The following is a 15,765-nucleotide window of genomic DNA, read 5'->3' on the forward strand; positions in this document are numbered from 1 at the left end:
TAGTGGAAATGTGAAGAAATGCATTATTATTTACCTCTTTATTGTTTATGAAGTTTTGTACTTAGCCCTCCTTACTTGATTTGTTTCAGCCAATCCTAAAATAAATGTCTCCACCCCCACTCCCAGATTTATCTACAAATTGTTGTGTGCCCAATAGAATCTTTGAAGCAAGTTTCAAATATCTAGCCATCAGGGGTACCTGAATTCATTTTTAGAGGGCACTGCCAAAGTTTGGAAATTCTCTGGGCTTACCTGCTACTTTTTCTTTTTTTCGTAATCTTGAAAAACACTTGTTTTGCTTTTCTTCTTCCTTGCTGGATTACAAAAAGAGTGAATATTATGAATGAAAATCTCATTTTCTCATTCGCCTACTAAAACCATTCAATGTCATCTCTTCAGCATCGAGTCCATACTCCCTGAAGTGGCTTTCCCTGCCCTTCAAAAGCTTATCTGCTCAGTTTCATATCTCACTACTTTGGCTCCAGCAACAGTTAGACCTTTATATCATTTACATCATTTCCTTTTGCTGCAGTCTTGAAATCTCTGCTCAATTCCCTGTTTTCCATTTCTCTGTGTCTAACTCCTTTTTATTCTCTAGGGTAACTCTTAGATGCCAGCTTTTCCAAGAATCTTTCCTTATTCCCAAAAGCCTAGATTAGATGCCTTTCATGTGCTTCCCCAGTATTTTGGTGCCTGTTCCACCATCATACATACCACATCATGTTGCTATTACCTGTTCATTATTCTCCACCAGATTGTAAACTGTGAGAAAAGGGCATGCCTCTTGTAGCCACAGTTTTATACCTACCATAAATATTAGTTATCAAGCACATAATAGTTTTTAAGGAAGATTTGTTTAATAAACAGATACAAACATAATGGGTAGCATTTAAAACAAAGGAAAGGGGAGGGAGGGAGGAAAAAATTATGACTACTTCAATTTGCTATCAATAAATAAGGGAAAAAATTGTTTTTCCACCACTCCCTTTCCTCTTCCAGAATTTACTGGTGAACAGGGAATCTTGTCTTAAGGATTTGATGAAAACAGGTTAAGGAAAAATCTGTAATTTCCTAACAGTGGTTGTTTCATTTTGTTGTCATGGCAGAGATGACGTCTACAGGTTTTTAATATTTTATTATTTAGAATGAATGCACTTTTTAAAATGTAGGCTTTTAAAAATAAAAATTATGCTATATTAACTATATTTATCTAATAAAATGTAGAAGTGGAATTTTATCCATAACAAAATTATTGTCACAGACAACAATAATTGAAGTCTTATTTCTATCATTTTATTTTTGTCACAAATAAAACTGAAGAATCTGGTTATTTTACTTATAGAGTGTACATTTTCGTTGAGGTTCTTTCTGTAATTAAAGATGTTACCTATTAAATTAATTAAATGCTAATTCATTAAAATATTAATAATATCGTTCACGTGTTCCGGGTCTTCCTGACATTTCTCTCCTCAGGACATTTGCCAAAAATATTTAACAGTTATTGTTTAACATTGTAGTTGCCTGTGGCTGCAATAACAGTTGTGTATAGCCAGGAAAAGTTGGGCCAAAAACTTGAAAGGAAGATCTGGGGAATAAGATGTCTTTAGGGGATTTTAAAAGCTCTCATATCCCTGGGGAACATGCAGGCTACGTTCTCGTGCAGAGTTGTGTGCTTGCCCAGGAAAGACCTGAGAGGGTGCCAGTTTCTCTCAATTGCGGCTGACACAGAGGCACTATGTGAGCTGGAAAGTAAGGCTAAGGCAGATCTAAACTGCCTGAGTGCTGAAAGTATGCCATAATACATATACAGTGCTCCTAGACAAAGGGCACATGATGTATTGTTTCCAGGCATTCAAAGAAACCTGTGACAAATGATTGCTGACCACTAGGATAACTAAGCAGGGACTTCAGTGGGCACACACTACAGCAAATGCAGAAATTATAGAAGTAGTCCAGAAAAGTCACTAAACCAACAAAGAACAAAACAACAAAAACAAACCATGGGATGGTAGTGATCTGATTTCAAAAATGGCTATACTACCTTATATAAAATGTCCATTTTTTCAACAAGAGCGACAAAATGTATGAGACGAAGGGAAAAAAAAAACAAAGAAAAGGGAAAGTGATCCATACACAGGAAAATAAGCAGTTACTAGGTGCTACTTTGAGGGGGTCCACGTGTTGGATAAGTAGACAAAGACTTTAAAGGAGCCTTTGTAACTGTGTTCAATGCATGAAAAGGAATCTTGCTGAAGAATCAATGAAAAGTTTCAATAACAGATCATATCAATAGATATATAGAAATTATAAAATATTCTGGGGTTGAAAAGTACAATAAAAGCAAGGAATCATTCACTGTATGGGCCCAGAATATTTTATAATTTCCCTTGGGATTTCTTCTTTGACATGTTGGTTATTTAGGGCTATGTTGTTTTAAGTTCCACCTATTTCAGGATTTTCCCAGTATTTTTCAGTTTTGAATTCTAATTTAGTTACATTATTGTTAAAAACACATACTGTATATGAGTTCATCCCTTTTAAATTTATTGAGGCTTCTTTTATGTCCTAAGACATGGCCTATCCTGGAGAATATTTCATGTGTGCTTGAGATACGCTAAAGGGCATCCATGAAAATCCCACAACTAACATCATACTTAATAATAAAACAGGGAATGATTTTGCCTATGGTCAGGAACAAGATAAGGATTTCCACTCTTGCCACTTGTATTCAATATTGTACTGAAAGGTACTAGCTACTGCAATTAGTTAGAACAAAAATAAAAAGCATCTGCATTGAAAAGGAAGAATCACACAATCTCTATTTGTAGATATCATGATCTTCTTAATAGAAAATTATAAGGAATCTACTAATTGTACTATCAAAACTAATAAATGAGTTCAGAAGATTTGCAGGATACAAGATCAATATACAAAAATCAATCATTTCTATATATTAGCAATGAACAATCCAAAATGAATTTAATAGTCATTTACAATAGCATCAAAAATGATGAAATGCTTAGGAACAAGCTTGACAAAAGAGGGGCAAGACTTGTACACTGAAATTTATAAAATATTAAAGGAAATTAAATAAATTTCAAATAAATAGGAAGACATCCTATGCTCATGAATCAGAAGATTTACTATTGTTATGTGGTGATATTACCCGACTTGATATACTGATTCAACACAATATCTATCAAAATCCCAAATGACTTTTTTGTAGAATTTGACAAGGAAATCCTAAAATTCATACAGAAATGCAACAGACACAGAACAGCCAAAGCAATCTTGTGATATGGAAAGAAAAAATTGGATGACTCTTTCTTTCTGATGTTAAACCCTACTACAAACCCTTAACTACAAAACTGTAATATTAAAGAAAATGTTGTACTAGCATAAGGTAGACATGTAGATAAATGGAATAGAATAGAATGTCCAGAAATAAACCCTCATAATAATGGCAGATTGATTTTTGACAAACATACCAAGAGAATTCAATGAGACAGAATAGTGTTTTGTTTGTTTTTTTTAAACAAATGGTCCTGAGGCAATTGTATAGTCACATACAAAAGAATGAATGTGTGGATCTTACTCATACCATGTGCAAAAGTAAAGTCAAAATAGATCGTAGACCAAAATTTAATAGGTATAACTAAAAATCATAGAAGAAAACATAGCAGTAAATCACCTTGGCTTCAAGTAGCCCAGTTTTTAAAATATGCAGAGTTTGAATAGACATTTCCCAAAGAGGATATGCAAATGAGCAATAAGCACATGAAAAGATATTCCACATTATTGGTCATTAAGGGAAATAAATCAAAATCACAATGAGACACCACTTCATACTCACTAGGAGACTATAATAAAAAAGACAATAAGAACTTTGATTTGAGAGAAGATGTAGAAAAATAGGAACCATTACACATTGTTGGTGGGAAAGAAAAATGGTGCAGCTATTTTGGAAAATAGTTTGGAAGGCAGCAACTTAAAAGGTTAAACATCGAGTTATCATATGCCCGAGCAATTCCATTCCGAGATGTATGTCCATGAGAAATGAAAATATATGTCCACTGAAAAACTTGCACATATTTTCATAGCAGAATTATTATTATTCAAAACACAAGTAGAAACAACCCAAATTTCCATCAACTTATGAATGGATACACAAAATGTGTCAGTCATACCATTTAATATCATCCATCAATAAAAGAAATGAGGTATTGATATATGTCACAACATAGATGAACCTTGAAAATATGCTAAGTGAAAAAAAGGCAGTCACAAAACGCCACATATTATATGATTTATTTTCTATGAATTGTTCAGAATAGGCAAATCTATAGAGACGCAAAATAGATTAGTCTTTGCCTGGGTAGTGGGAGTGGTGAGATATAACTACCCAGTACTCTGAAAGATGGATTTAACCACGGTTGTGGTCAAATGATGCTTAAATAGTCTGTATATGCTGTATTAATACGGATACAGAAATTCGTTGAAATGGTTCATCTTTTTTACATCAAATTGCATAAAGAAAATGGTGCATGCCGAAATACACCAAGCAACTACTAACAGAACTAAAGGGAGAAATTGACCAAAACACAATTATACTAGGGGACTTAAATACATCATTGACAGCTATGGATAGATCATCCAAACAGAAAATAAATAACGAAATAGTAGCCCTAAATGACACATTAGATGAAATGGACATAATTGACATTTATAGAGCACTTCATCCTAAAACATCAGACTATACATTCTTTTCTGGTGTACACGGAACATTCTCAAGGATAGACCATATATTGGGACATAAAATCAGTCTCAACAAATTTAAGAAGATTGAAATCATACCATGCATATTCTCTGATCACAAGGCTTTGAAATTGGATATCAACTGTAAAAAGAAAGCGGGAAAAAACACAAATACATGGAGATTAAACAACATACTTTTAAAGAAGGACTGGGTCAAAGAAGAAATTAGAGGAGAGATCAAAAGATACATAGAAACAAATGACAATGAAAATACATCCTACCAAAATTTCTGGGATGCAGCGAAAGCAGTTTTAAGAGGGAAATTTATCTCATTACAGGCCTATCTCAAGAAACAAGAAAACTCCCAAATAAATAACCTCATGTTACACCTTAAAGAACTAGAAAAAGAAGAACAAGTAAAACCCAAGGTCAGCAGAAGAAAGGAAATAATAAAAATTAAAGGAGAAATAAATGAAATAGAGAACAAAAAGACAATAGAAAAATTAATGTGACAAAGAGCTGGTTCTTTGAAAAGATTAACAAAATTGACAAACCCTTGACTAGACTTACTAAGATAAAAAGAGAGAAGACACTGATTAACAAAATCAGAAACGTAAAAGGGGAAGTTATCACGGACACCACAGAAATACAAAGGATCATCCAAGAATACTATGAAGGACTATATGCCACCAAATTCAACAACCTAGAAGAAATGGACAAGTTCCTAGAAACATATAGCCTTCCAAGGCTGAACCATGAAGAACTGGAAAATCTAAACAGACCGATCACCAGTAACGAAATTGAATCAGTCATCCAAAACCTTCCCAAAAGCAAAAGTCCGGGACCAGATGGCTTCACTAGTGAATTCTACCAAACCTTCAAAGAGGATCTAATACCAATTCTGCACAAACTCTTCCAAAAATTGAAGAAGAGACAGTACTCCCTAACTCATTTTATGAGGCCAACATTACCCTGATACCAAAACCTGGTAAGGACAGCACAAAAAAGAAAACTACAGACCAATATCTCTAATGAATACCGATGCAAAAATCCTAAATAAAATTCTAGCAAATCGAATACAACAATGCATTAAAAAGATTATTCATCACGACCAAGTGGGGTTCATCCTCGGGCACAAGGATGGTTCAACATCCAAGAATCCATCAATGTGATACATCACATAAACAAAATAAAGGACAAAAATCATATGATTATATCAATTGATGCAGAAAAGCATTTGACAAGATACAACATCCATTTATGATTAAAACACTTAATAAAATGGGTATAGAAGGAAAATACCTTAACATAATAAAGGCCATATATGACAAGCCCTCTGCTAATCTCATAATTAATGGAGAAAAGCTGAAGCCCTTTGCTCTACGCTCAGGAACACGACAGGAATGTGCCCTATCACCTCTGCTTTTCAACATAGTGTTAAAGTCCTTGCCAGAGCAATCAGGCAAGAGAAAGAAATAAAAGGCATCCAAATTGGGAATGAAGAAGTTAAATTATCACTCTTTGCAGATGACATGATGCTATATATAGAAAACCCTAAAGACTCCACCAAAAAGCTATTAGAAACAATCAACGAATACAGTAAAGTTGCCGGCTACAAAATCAACGCACAAAAGTCCATTGCCTTCCTATATACTAACAATGAAATCTCAGAAAAAGAAATACAAAAAACAATTCCTTTTGCAATTGCAGCAAAAAGAATAAAATACCTAGGAATACACTTAACCAAGGATGTGAAATACCTATATGCTGAAAAGTATAAGACATTTTTGAAAGAAATTGAAGAAGACACAAAGAAATGGAAAGACATTCCGTGCTCATGGATTGGAAGAATCAACATAGTTAAAATGGCCATATTACCCAAAGCAATATACAGATTCAATGCAATCCCCATCAAAATCCCAATGCCGTATTTTAAAGAAATAGAACAAAAAATCATCAGATTTGTTTGGAACCACAAAAGACCCGGAATAGCCAAAGCAATCTTAAGAAAAAAGAACAATAATGGAGGTATCACACTTCCTGACTTTGGCTTGTACTACAGGGCCACAATAATCAAAACAGCATGGTATTGGCAGAAAAACAGACACATAGACCAATGGAATAGAATTGAGAACCCAGAAATAAAACCACATAAATATGGACAGATAATTTTTGACAAAGAAGCTAAGAACATACAATGGAGCAAAGACAGCCTCTTCAATAAATGGTGCTGGGAGAATTGGATAGCCACGTGCAAAAGAATGAAACTGGACTGCTATTTGTCACCATGTACCAAAGTTAATTCAAAATGGATCAAAGACTTAAGCATAAGACCTGACACAATAAACTGCATAGAAGAAAACATAGGTACTAAACTTATGGACCTTGGGTTCAAAGAGCATTTTATGAACTTGACTCCAAAGGCAATGGAAGTAAAAGCTAAAATAAACGAATGGGACTATATGAAACTTAAAAGCTTCTGCACAGCAAAAGAAACCATTGACAAAATAAAGAGGCCACCAACTGAATGGGAGAAGATTTTTGCAAACAGTGCCTCCGATAAGGGGCTAGTATCCAGAATATACAAGGAACTCATGCAACTCAACAACAAAAAACAAACAACCCAATTGAAAAATGGGCAGAGGACTTGAAGAGACATTTCTCCAAAGAGGACATACAAATGGCAAATAAACATATGAAAAATGCTCAACATCACTAATCATCAGAGAAATGCAAATCAAAACCACAATGAGATATCACCTCACCCCAGTCAGAATGGCTATCATCAACAAGACAAATAGTAACAAATGTTGGAGAGGTTGTGGAGAAAAGGAACCCTCATACACTGTTGGTGGGAATGCAGACTGGTGCAGCCGTTATGGAAGGCAGTGTGGAGGTTCCTCAAAGAATTACGAATAGAATTGCCATATGACCCAGCAATCCCTCTCCTGGGTATCTACCCAAAAATCTGAAAACATTTAGAGATAAAGACACGTGTGCTCCAATGTTCATTGCAGCTTTGTTTACGTGGCCAAGACATGGAAACAACCAAAATGTCCTTCGATAGATGAATGGATAAAGAAGTTGTGGTACATATACACAATGGAATACTATTCGCAGTGAGAAAAGATGATATAGGAACATTTGTGACAACATGGATGGATCTTGAGAGAGTAATGCTGAGCGAAACAAGTCAGACAGAAAAAGCAGAGAACCATGTGATTTCACTGATATGTGGTATATAAACCAAAAACAACAAAAGAACAAGACAAACAAATGAGAAACAGAAACTCATAGACACGGACAATAGTTTAGTGGTTGCCAGAGGGTAAGGGGGTGGGGGGAGGTGAGGGTAAGGGGGATCGAATATATGGTGATGGAAGAACTGACTCTGGGTGATGAACATACAATGGGATTTATAGATGATGTAATACAGAATTGTACACCTGAAATCTATGTAATTTTACTAACAATTGTCACCCCAATAAATTTAATTAAAAAAAATAATAATTAAAAAATAAATAAATAAATGAAAATGGTGCATGGCCTATAAAAGATACTCAGATTGTCTACGTATCAATGATCATGCTACAAGTAGCAACAGAAAATAAACATTGTTCTTTTTCTAAGAATCATTTCCTTTGTTCTATTTTTTCATAGGTCTCAGATTTTTGTTCTATTGTATGTATCAATTTTTTTTATTTGCTTTTCATTTAGAAATGAATAGTTTTAATGGAAGTATTTAAATTAAATTTGCGTTTTTTCTGTGCGTCAGATTGTTACACTAATTTCATGTAAATGTTAACATTTTGTAATTGTTGCTTTTGAATTCTGCTTTCTAGGTATCTTCAAATATTCCAATAGTGTCAGGAAATCGACACATCACCATAGACCCTGAGAGTACAGTTCCGTATATTCTGTGCATAAGCTCTCGGAAACGTGGTGTATTCAGAGGTAACAAAACCATTAATAAAATCTTATTAACTACCCTACTAGGACAGATACATGAAAAGAAGAAATATAAATGTAATTTATATTTCCCCTTTCTAATAAATGACCCAGAAGGAAATTTAGTTTTCCATTTTAGTCATTAGCTTTCTAAATAATTAGAGCTTTGGGGCATACATTTTATGTCTAGTGCTATACTCTCTTGGCCATTTATTTGAATTTGTGGGGAAAATTCCTAGAAGTAGAAATATTTATTTAAGGGAATTTACATTTAAAATTGTGACAGATACTTTCAAATAGTTATACCAATATTTATCAACCAGACAGCATCCTATGGGAATGTCTGCTTACAGGACTGGGTATAATGAAAACATAAATGCACTTAATTGATACGTAAACAGATTACAATCTTTGGTATATGTCAGGTTTTCTTACTGTGTGTCTAATGAAGCATTCATTTATACAAATTATCTTGATGGTCCCTGAACGAATTGCTTTCTTGGGGATAAGAGTAAGGGTTATTCCTGCAAGCTTTTGAAGGTGGGGGGTGAAAAGTATAGAAGATAAATGGGGAAGGGCAAGAGGCTGTGCATCAAAAGAATACTTGTCATATTTGGCAGAGAATTAAATGCCCCATGGTAGTTGGATCTTGCTGAGGAAATTATTATAAGGTGAGTAAATGGATACAAGTTAGAAATATAGAAAGGATACACCTAGTAGCAATCTTGCATGTCCTGGAAATACAGTAATAGCCTCTCATTCTTTCTTGTTTCGATAAAGAATGTTTTAGGAAAGGTACATACCTAACATAGAAGATATAGAAAGCTGCTCAAAGAAGAAAGTGCAGAGATCGTACACTGCATGTCAATCCTATTAACAAGCAGAAGGGAAATTTCAGAATGGTAAACAATGATTCAATTAGTACCACTGTACTAGAATGTGCTGTGATGGAAGAGCCAACCTGCCCACCTCCACTCTCTGCTTCTACTGGGCTTGACCTCAAATACCACCACAGTCAAAGCTGTTAGCATCTTCTGAAATCTTCCCATCACTTTTCAGACCTTTGGCTTTAGAAAGCCCATTAATAATTCTCCGTGTGACAGGTAGATTTTGAGCTATGGTGAGCCTATTCCCAGCATTTCAATAAAGTACCATATTTTGCCATTTTCTGTGTAATTCAGAAGATTTAAACTGATTTTAAGAAATGTAAATTTCAGTTTTCATTTTAATCATCAAATGATAGTCCCAATGCTGAATTTTTTTTTAGTTTTAGAATTCTAACTTTTTGTTAAAGACAGCAAGTCATGCAGAATTGCCATTATTATTTTTGATAAACATAATAAGACTCAGTTTCCTGTTCTATGAAAGGCAGTGAGTTCTGCTATGTATGAGAAGGAGCATAAGAGGAACCTCAAACTGTAGAACATGGTTGAATTAAGAATGTTTATGACTCCCTTAAACAAAACAGATGCTCTTGTCCATGAATCAGACTCTTAAAAGTTATGGAAATAGAGCTAAGGAGAATTAAATAGTCAGATTTAATACATCTTTCCTTTGTATAGTCATTGTTTTTGTTGGAGACTATAAGTTTTTAGTAAATATTTTCACTAGTGAGATAGAGACTCTGTTAACATATCGGTTTAAGGGACTTTAGGAAGAATTTGGGGAAGGTAAAGGCAACTCAGTACATTGTTAAGTGAGAATGAATTTGTATATGTTGCTGGCTATACAAGAGGTTTTGCAGGCTTCAGAATTTTGAAAAATATTTGTAAGACATGATCATGATCGTTCTCAGCGTGATTCCTTAGAGTTGAATTAAGGTTGCCATTCTGATGTGGAGAAACTGAGCCTATAAAGAAGGCTAATCCCATTTTTATTGATGTTACTATTGGAAGATGGCTACAATATTTTAAGTAGTTAAATATAATTGCTTGTGAATAGCTGTTAATCTGATACAATATAAAGAAAGCTAGACTACAAAATTTTCATATATATATGAGAATGTTAACTATTTGTGTGTGTAAAGAAGTATATCTCTGTATGTGTGTGTGTGTATTAATGGTCTTTAAAAAAATTGTGCTCATTTTCATTTCTGTTTTTAATTATATAACAGTTATTCACAAAAAGCTTATAATTTGGGAAGCCTTGATAAGCATAGTAGTTACGACCAAGACTGACATTCAACCAATTATGTTTGTTAAAGTATTGTAACAGATTCTTTTCTTATATGCTGGGCCCCATCCAATGCAGTCACCAAGGTGCTTTAACTGTTTAGTCCACATTAGAAAACTAAATATTGAGAACCCATATTTAAGGTGGTTTCCAATCATATTGGTAAATTTTGTCTCTACTCTGAACATTCATGATGGTCTGAAACTCTCTTATTATTCATGACTTGATAAGCTGGTAGCTCCAGTAAATCGGTAGCAATGATTAATTTTGACATAGCCAACAATTACCTTGTATTTTTTCAACAGCAGCCAAAAATGCTTTTCACTAGCTGAAAAGTGATTGTATTAATTCAGTTCAACACAACTGTGAATTATAGCTCGAATTCATTTCTGCACATTTGCAATTTGGAAGTTCATACACTGGGATGAGATCTCTTATGACATTGGCACAAGAAAGCCTTGTCTAAACAATTGCAATCAAGCTTTTAGGCAGCTTTTCTAAAGACATTTTAAAATTTCTTTTTGATCAACTTCTGCTTAATGTCAGAACAGAATGTTTAACGTGTGCACAATAAAGTTTTTACGTTAGGCCTATGTTTAAACAAGATAGAAATAGTTTTTATACTTGACATCCTGCTACTCTTCTGAAATGATAAATTATCCAGAGAGAAATGTATTACCGGGTGTCATCTTTGAAATACAAATTCAGTTCAGAATTTTATTTCAAATATTGGCTATGATGAGAAACATTCCCTGTCATGTGTGTTTTCAAAATGTAAATCTGAGCAAAAGTCGTGTGATTTAAATTTGCATTTTTCATTTAAAGCTTGGGCAGTATATTCACACTAACTACCATATTGCAATGGCAAAACTGTACATATTTTACTTTGCTCTTTTCTATTTTATTGTTATTATGTTACATACATTCAGAAGTCAAACATGACTTCAACCTTTATTTATATCATTGGGTTGTGCAACCTTGGTAATATAATTAACCTCAGCGAATGTCAGATTTCTTACATGTAAAATATAGATAATATTTAACCTTTCAAGGTGATTATGGACATTAAATGGGAATATATGAAAAGTGCTCATTTAATAGGCGCTCAGTTAATGTTTATCACTCTTAGTTAATGTACTAACTCCCATTTTTAAAAATTCCCTAACAATATATAGATAGGTGGGGGGATTTGGTGCTTCTTTTGTCCCCACTCTGCCCTGGTTTGTCTCAGTGAAAATGCCAGGGAGGGTGCTATCAAAACCTTGGCTGAAGTTGAATTTTTGGATCTTGCTGGCTTAGTCCCACCACCATGGTGGATTGCCCCATAGTTGTAGAAGCATAAAAACTAGTTATTGTAGGGCTTGAAGAAAAATCTAATGTAGTTGGAGCAGTCAGTTTTCAACTTCCAGGTTTTTACTCTACATACTTATGTAATATCTTGATTCCATTTTCTAAGATGTTGAAAGGTTTTATTTAAATATCTTGAGCCTTTTACAATGAAAAAGGATGTGTGTTGTATTTTTGTGCAATAACAGAAGTATTACAACATAATTTTAAAAATTAAATTCATATCCACATTAAAAAAACACACAATCAGATGCCACTGGTCTTTCAAAATAAGTGTTGGTTGCTACAAAGCATTTTCATTCTCTTTTAGATGAAAGAAATGATTTGCAAAAGCAGGGCCTTAAGGTTCTGTGGAGAAAATAAATTGGTTTTGCTTGGCTCCTCTCGTGCTTCTCTGGGCTTTTCTCTTTGCTTTTCCCATCTCTGCTTTCCCACGCAGCCTATGCTCAGATATTTCACGACAGCTTTGCCATCTGCATGGTGTCACCCTTGAGGGTTTATGAGCACTAGAACTTTTCTTCCTGCCCTTGACCCCCAAATCAAAATAAGTATTAATTCTGTTCTCAAGTCACACTCAGATAATTGGCTAGAGATAAATTCATTAATATTAATAGATCAATGAGGGATGACGTATACTGCATTTTCTGCTTTAGTACAAGATAATCTGTCCTTTGATTGTCAGGCCAGCATTGGCCTCCAGACCAGCCCTGGCGTACAGTAGTAGGCGTCTAGTCAGTATTGAATGGAGGAAGCAATACATTTCAAAAATAAAATTGTTTCTAAAATATTGTTTGAATTACTTAGTAGTATAATAACAGGAGTGCAGTAAAATATGAGAACAAGAAAGATTTACAAACTTGGAGGAAAGCATAAATTTGAAAACTGCATATACTCTGTTAAGCTGAAGGAAAACACTCTTGCAATTCAAGTGTTTGCCATGAGACCCACATTTAATTGGTACAACACTCACTTAAGTTCAGGTTGCTTTTGGAAGAAGTCTGTAGTAGACAGAATCCACCATGATATTCTGGTTAAAATCTTTATATCTGAATTTCTTAAAAAAAGATTTTATTGGGGAAGGGGAACAGGACTTTATTGGGGAACAGTGTGTACTTCCAGGATTTTTTCCAAGTTAAATTGTTGTCCTTTCAATCGTAGTTGTGGCCGGTGCAGTTCAGCTCCAGGTCCAGTTGTCCTTGTTAGTTGCAGGGGGCGCAGCCCACCATCCTTTGTGGGAGTTGAGGAGTCGAACAGGCAACCTTGTGGTTGAGAGTCCACTGGCCCATGTGGGAATCAAACCGGCAGCCTTCGGCATTAGGAGCATGGAGCTCCAACCGCCTGAGCCATCGGGCCGGCCCTTTATACCTTTATATCTGAATTTTGAACTACCAAGATAAGGATAGCATTGTTATTGAGAAGATGAGAAGATAAAACTAACTAACTAACTAACTCTCTCTCTCTCTCTCTCTCTCTCTCTCTCTCTCTCTCTCTCTCTCTCTCTCCCTCCCTCCCTCTCCTCCCACCCCCTTTTACCAGTCAAAAGAATTTGTGTATTTTATTTACAGTAAAATGAAAACATAGTTTAGCAGGTCATTGGCTTTTCTCATGTAAGACTTTTACTTAAGAATCTCAGCTATAGGTGTTATTATAAATAATTTATTGTTATGAATGTATTTTTTGTCATGTATAGTCTAGATGCCCTTTAAATAGCTGTTTTATTACTGTGCCCCAGAGCAGGTGAGCCTGCCCACACCGGCCCCTCAGTGATCTCTCTCCCTAATGCAGGTCACTCAGTTGGTGTGGGGATTCTGGGATTATCACATCTCTGTCTCTCCTACCTTTCTCTCTTGTTTGCTGTGCAGAAGCTGTTCAGTCAGCCCACAGTTTTTCTTCAGGAGGAGCTGTTCTATGTGTATGTGTATATTCAGTGTTTCCATGGAAGAGGTGAGTTCAGGGTCTTCCTATGTCGCCATCTTGGACTTGCCTCCTGGTAGTTGAATTTATAATATTTAAAGAAACTGCCAGTTTCTCAAAGAGCTTGTTCCATTTTCCATTTCCACTAGCAGTGTATGAAAGTTCCAGTTTCTCTACTTTCTTGACTATACTTAGTAGGGCTAGTCATTTCAATTTTATCCATTTTAATTCTTGTGCAGTGCCATTACAGTGTGGTTTTAATCTGCATTTCTGTAATCAATAATAATGCTGAGTATCTTTTCTTGTGCTTGTTTGTCATCTATGTCTTCTTTATTGAAATGCTTTTTCAAATTTTTGCCTATTTGTTTTCTTATTGTTGAATTTTGAGAGTTTTTTTTTTAATATATTGTGGATACAAGTTCTTTATCAGATGCATGCTTTAAAATTTTTTCTCCCAATTTGTGGTTTTCTTTTTACTCTTCTTAACAGTGTCTGTTGAATAGCAGAGTTTTTGTTTTTTCTAGCTTTACTGAGGTATAATTGACAAGTAAAAATTGTATTTATGTAAGATGCACAATGTGATGATTTGATATACATATACATTTTAAATTATAGAAGTTTTAATTTTAATGAAATTCAATTTGTCCCTTTTCTATGTGGATCAGGAAGAAGCAGGTGGTTTTAATGGCAATCTAGACTATCACACTACTTTAACATTTTGCCACTAGTAATGAAAGTATAAGTTCTCGCTAAAGCTGAAACATAATCAACTATCCTCTATAATAGAAATCTGACCCTGTAGATTTTACTAATCTTACCCTACTTTCTTAGTGTCTTCTGTTATACTCATGTCATAATTATGTTACAGAAAGAACAAAATATAATACAAATATAATACAAAAAAATGGAGCCTCTAAGACTACAGTTGGGTGCTAAATTACTACAGTTGACTCTTGAATAACATGGGTTTGAATTGCCTGGGTCTACTTATAAGCTTTTTTGTTTTCAGTAAATATTCTGTTGGCCCTCCTTGTCTCCATGTTTCATATCTGCAAGATTCAACCAACTACAGATTGAAAACAGTGTATTTGATTCTCGGTTGGAAGTCTGCGGATGCAGAGAAACGACTTAAATTATACGCAGGTTTATGCCTGTGTGAGGGATCAGCATCCCCAGCCCCCTCCTGGTTTAAGGATCAATTGTATACGTTTTATAAAGATTAAGAGCTTAAAATGAGTGGGAGACAAACTGTATTATACACAGAATAAAGACAGATGTGGCCACAGCAGTGGGTTGCTTTATCTCTGTTCTTTATCATCCACATAATTTTGTTTTTCCACCTTGCCTTTTGGTTCCTAATGAAGAGGAAATAAAACAAAAGAAAGTTAGAAATAAGGTTAAAATAAACAAATAAAAAGATAGAAGTAGGAAGAGGCTTAGCGGAAGATTCCTTAGCCTTTCATCTTTAGTCTTGCTACTCAGATTTTAGAAGTATGATAGAGAAACAAAACAATTAAAATTAATTTGATCATGTGTAATATAATGCGCATAGAGCAAATTTTTATGAAAAAGCTTTTTGATGGAATTAATATGCCTCCAAAAAATTCACAAGTTGACAATAGCCCAGTC

The 15,765-nt window shown here is 34.6% G+C and overlaps 1 protein-coding gene across 1 annotated transcript in view; it reads left to right on the forward strand.

Annotated features, from left to right (window-relative positions):
* The window catches only part of CFAP47 (cilia and flagella associated protein 47), a 374,794-nt gene that overhangs the window by 259,644 nt on the left and 99,385 nt on the right, over positions 1 to 15,765 (forward strand). Inside the window, exon 49 of the mRNA XM_074323826.1 lies at positions 8,598 to 8,709. Within this exon, the coding sequence (XP_074179927.1) occupies positions 8,598 to 8,709 (112 nt within the window). The remainder of the gene's footprint in view (positions 1 to 8,597; positions 8,710 to 15,765) is intronic.

The sequence above is a fragment of the Rhinolophus sinicus genome, chromosome X (genome assembly GCF_036562045.2).
Source record: "Rhinolophus sinicus isolate RSC01 chromosome X, ASM3656204v1, whole genome shotgun sequence".
NCBI classification, from domain to species: Eukaryota; Metazoa; Chordata; class Mammalia; order Chiroptera; family Rhinolophidae; genus Rhinolophus; species Rhinolophus sinicus.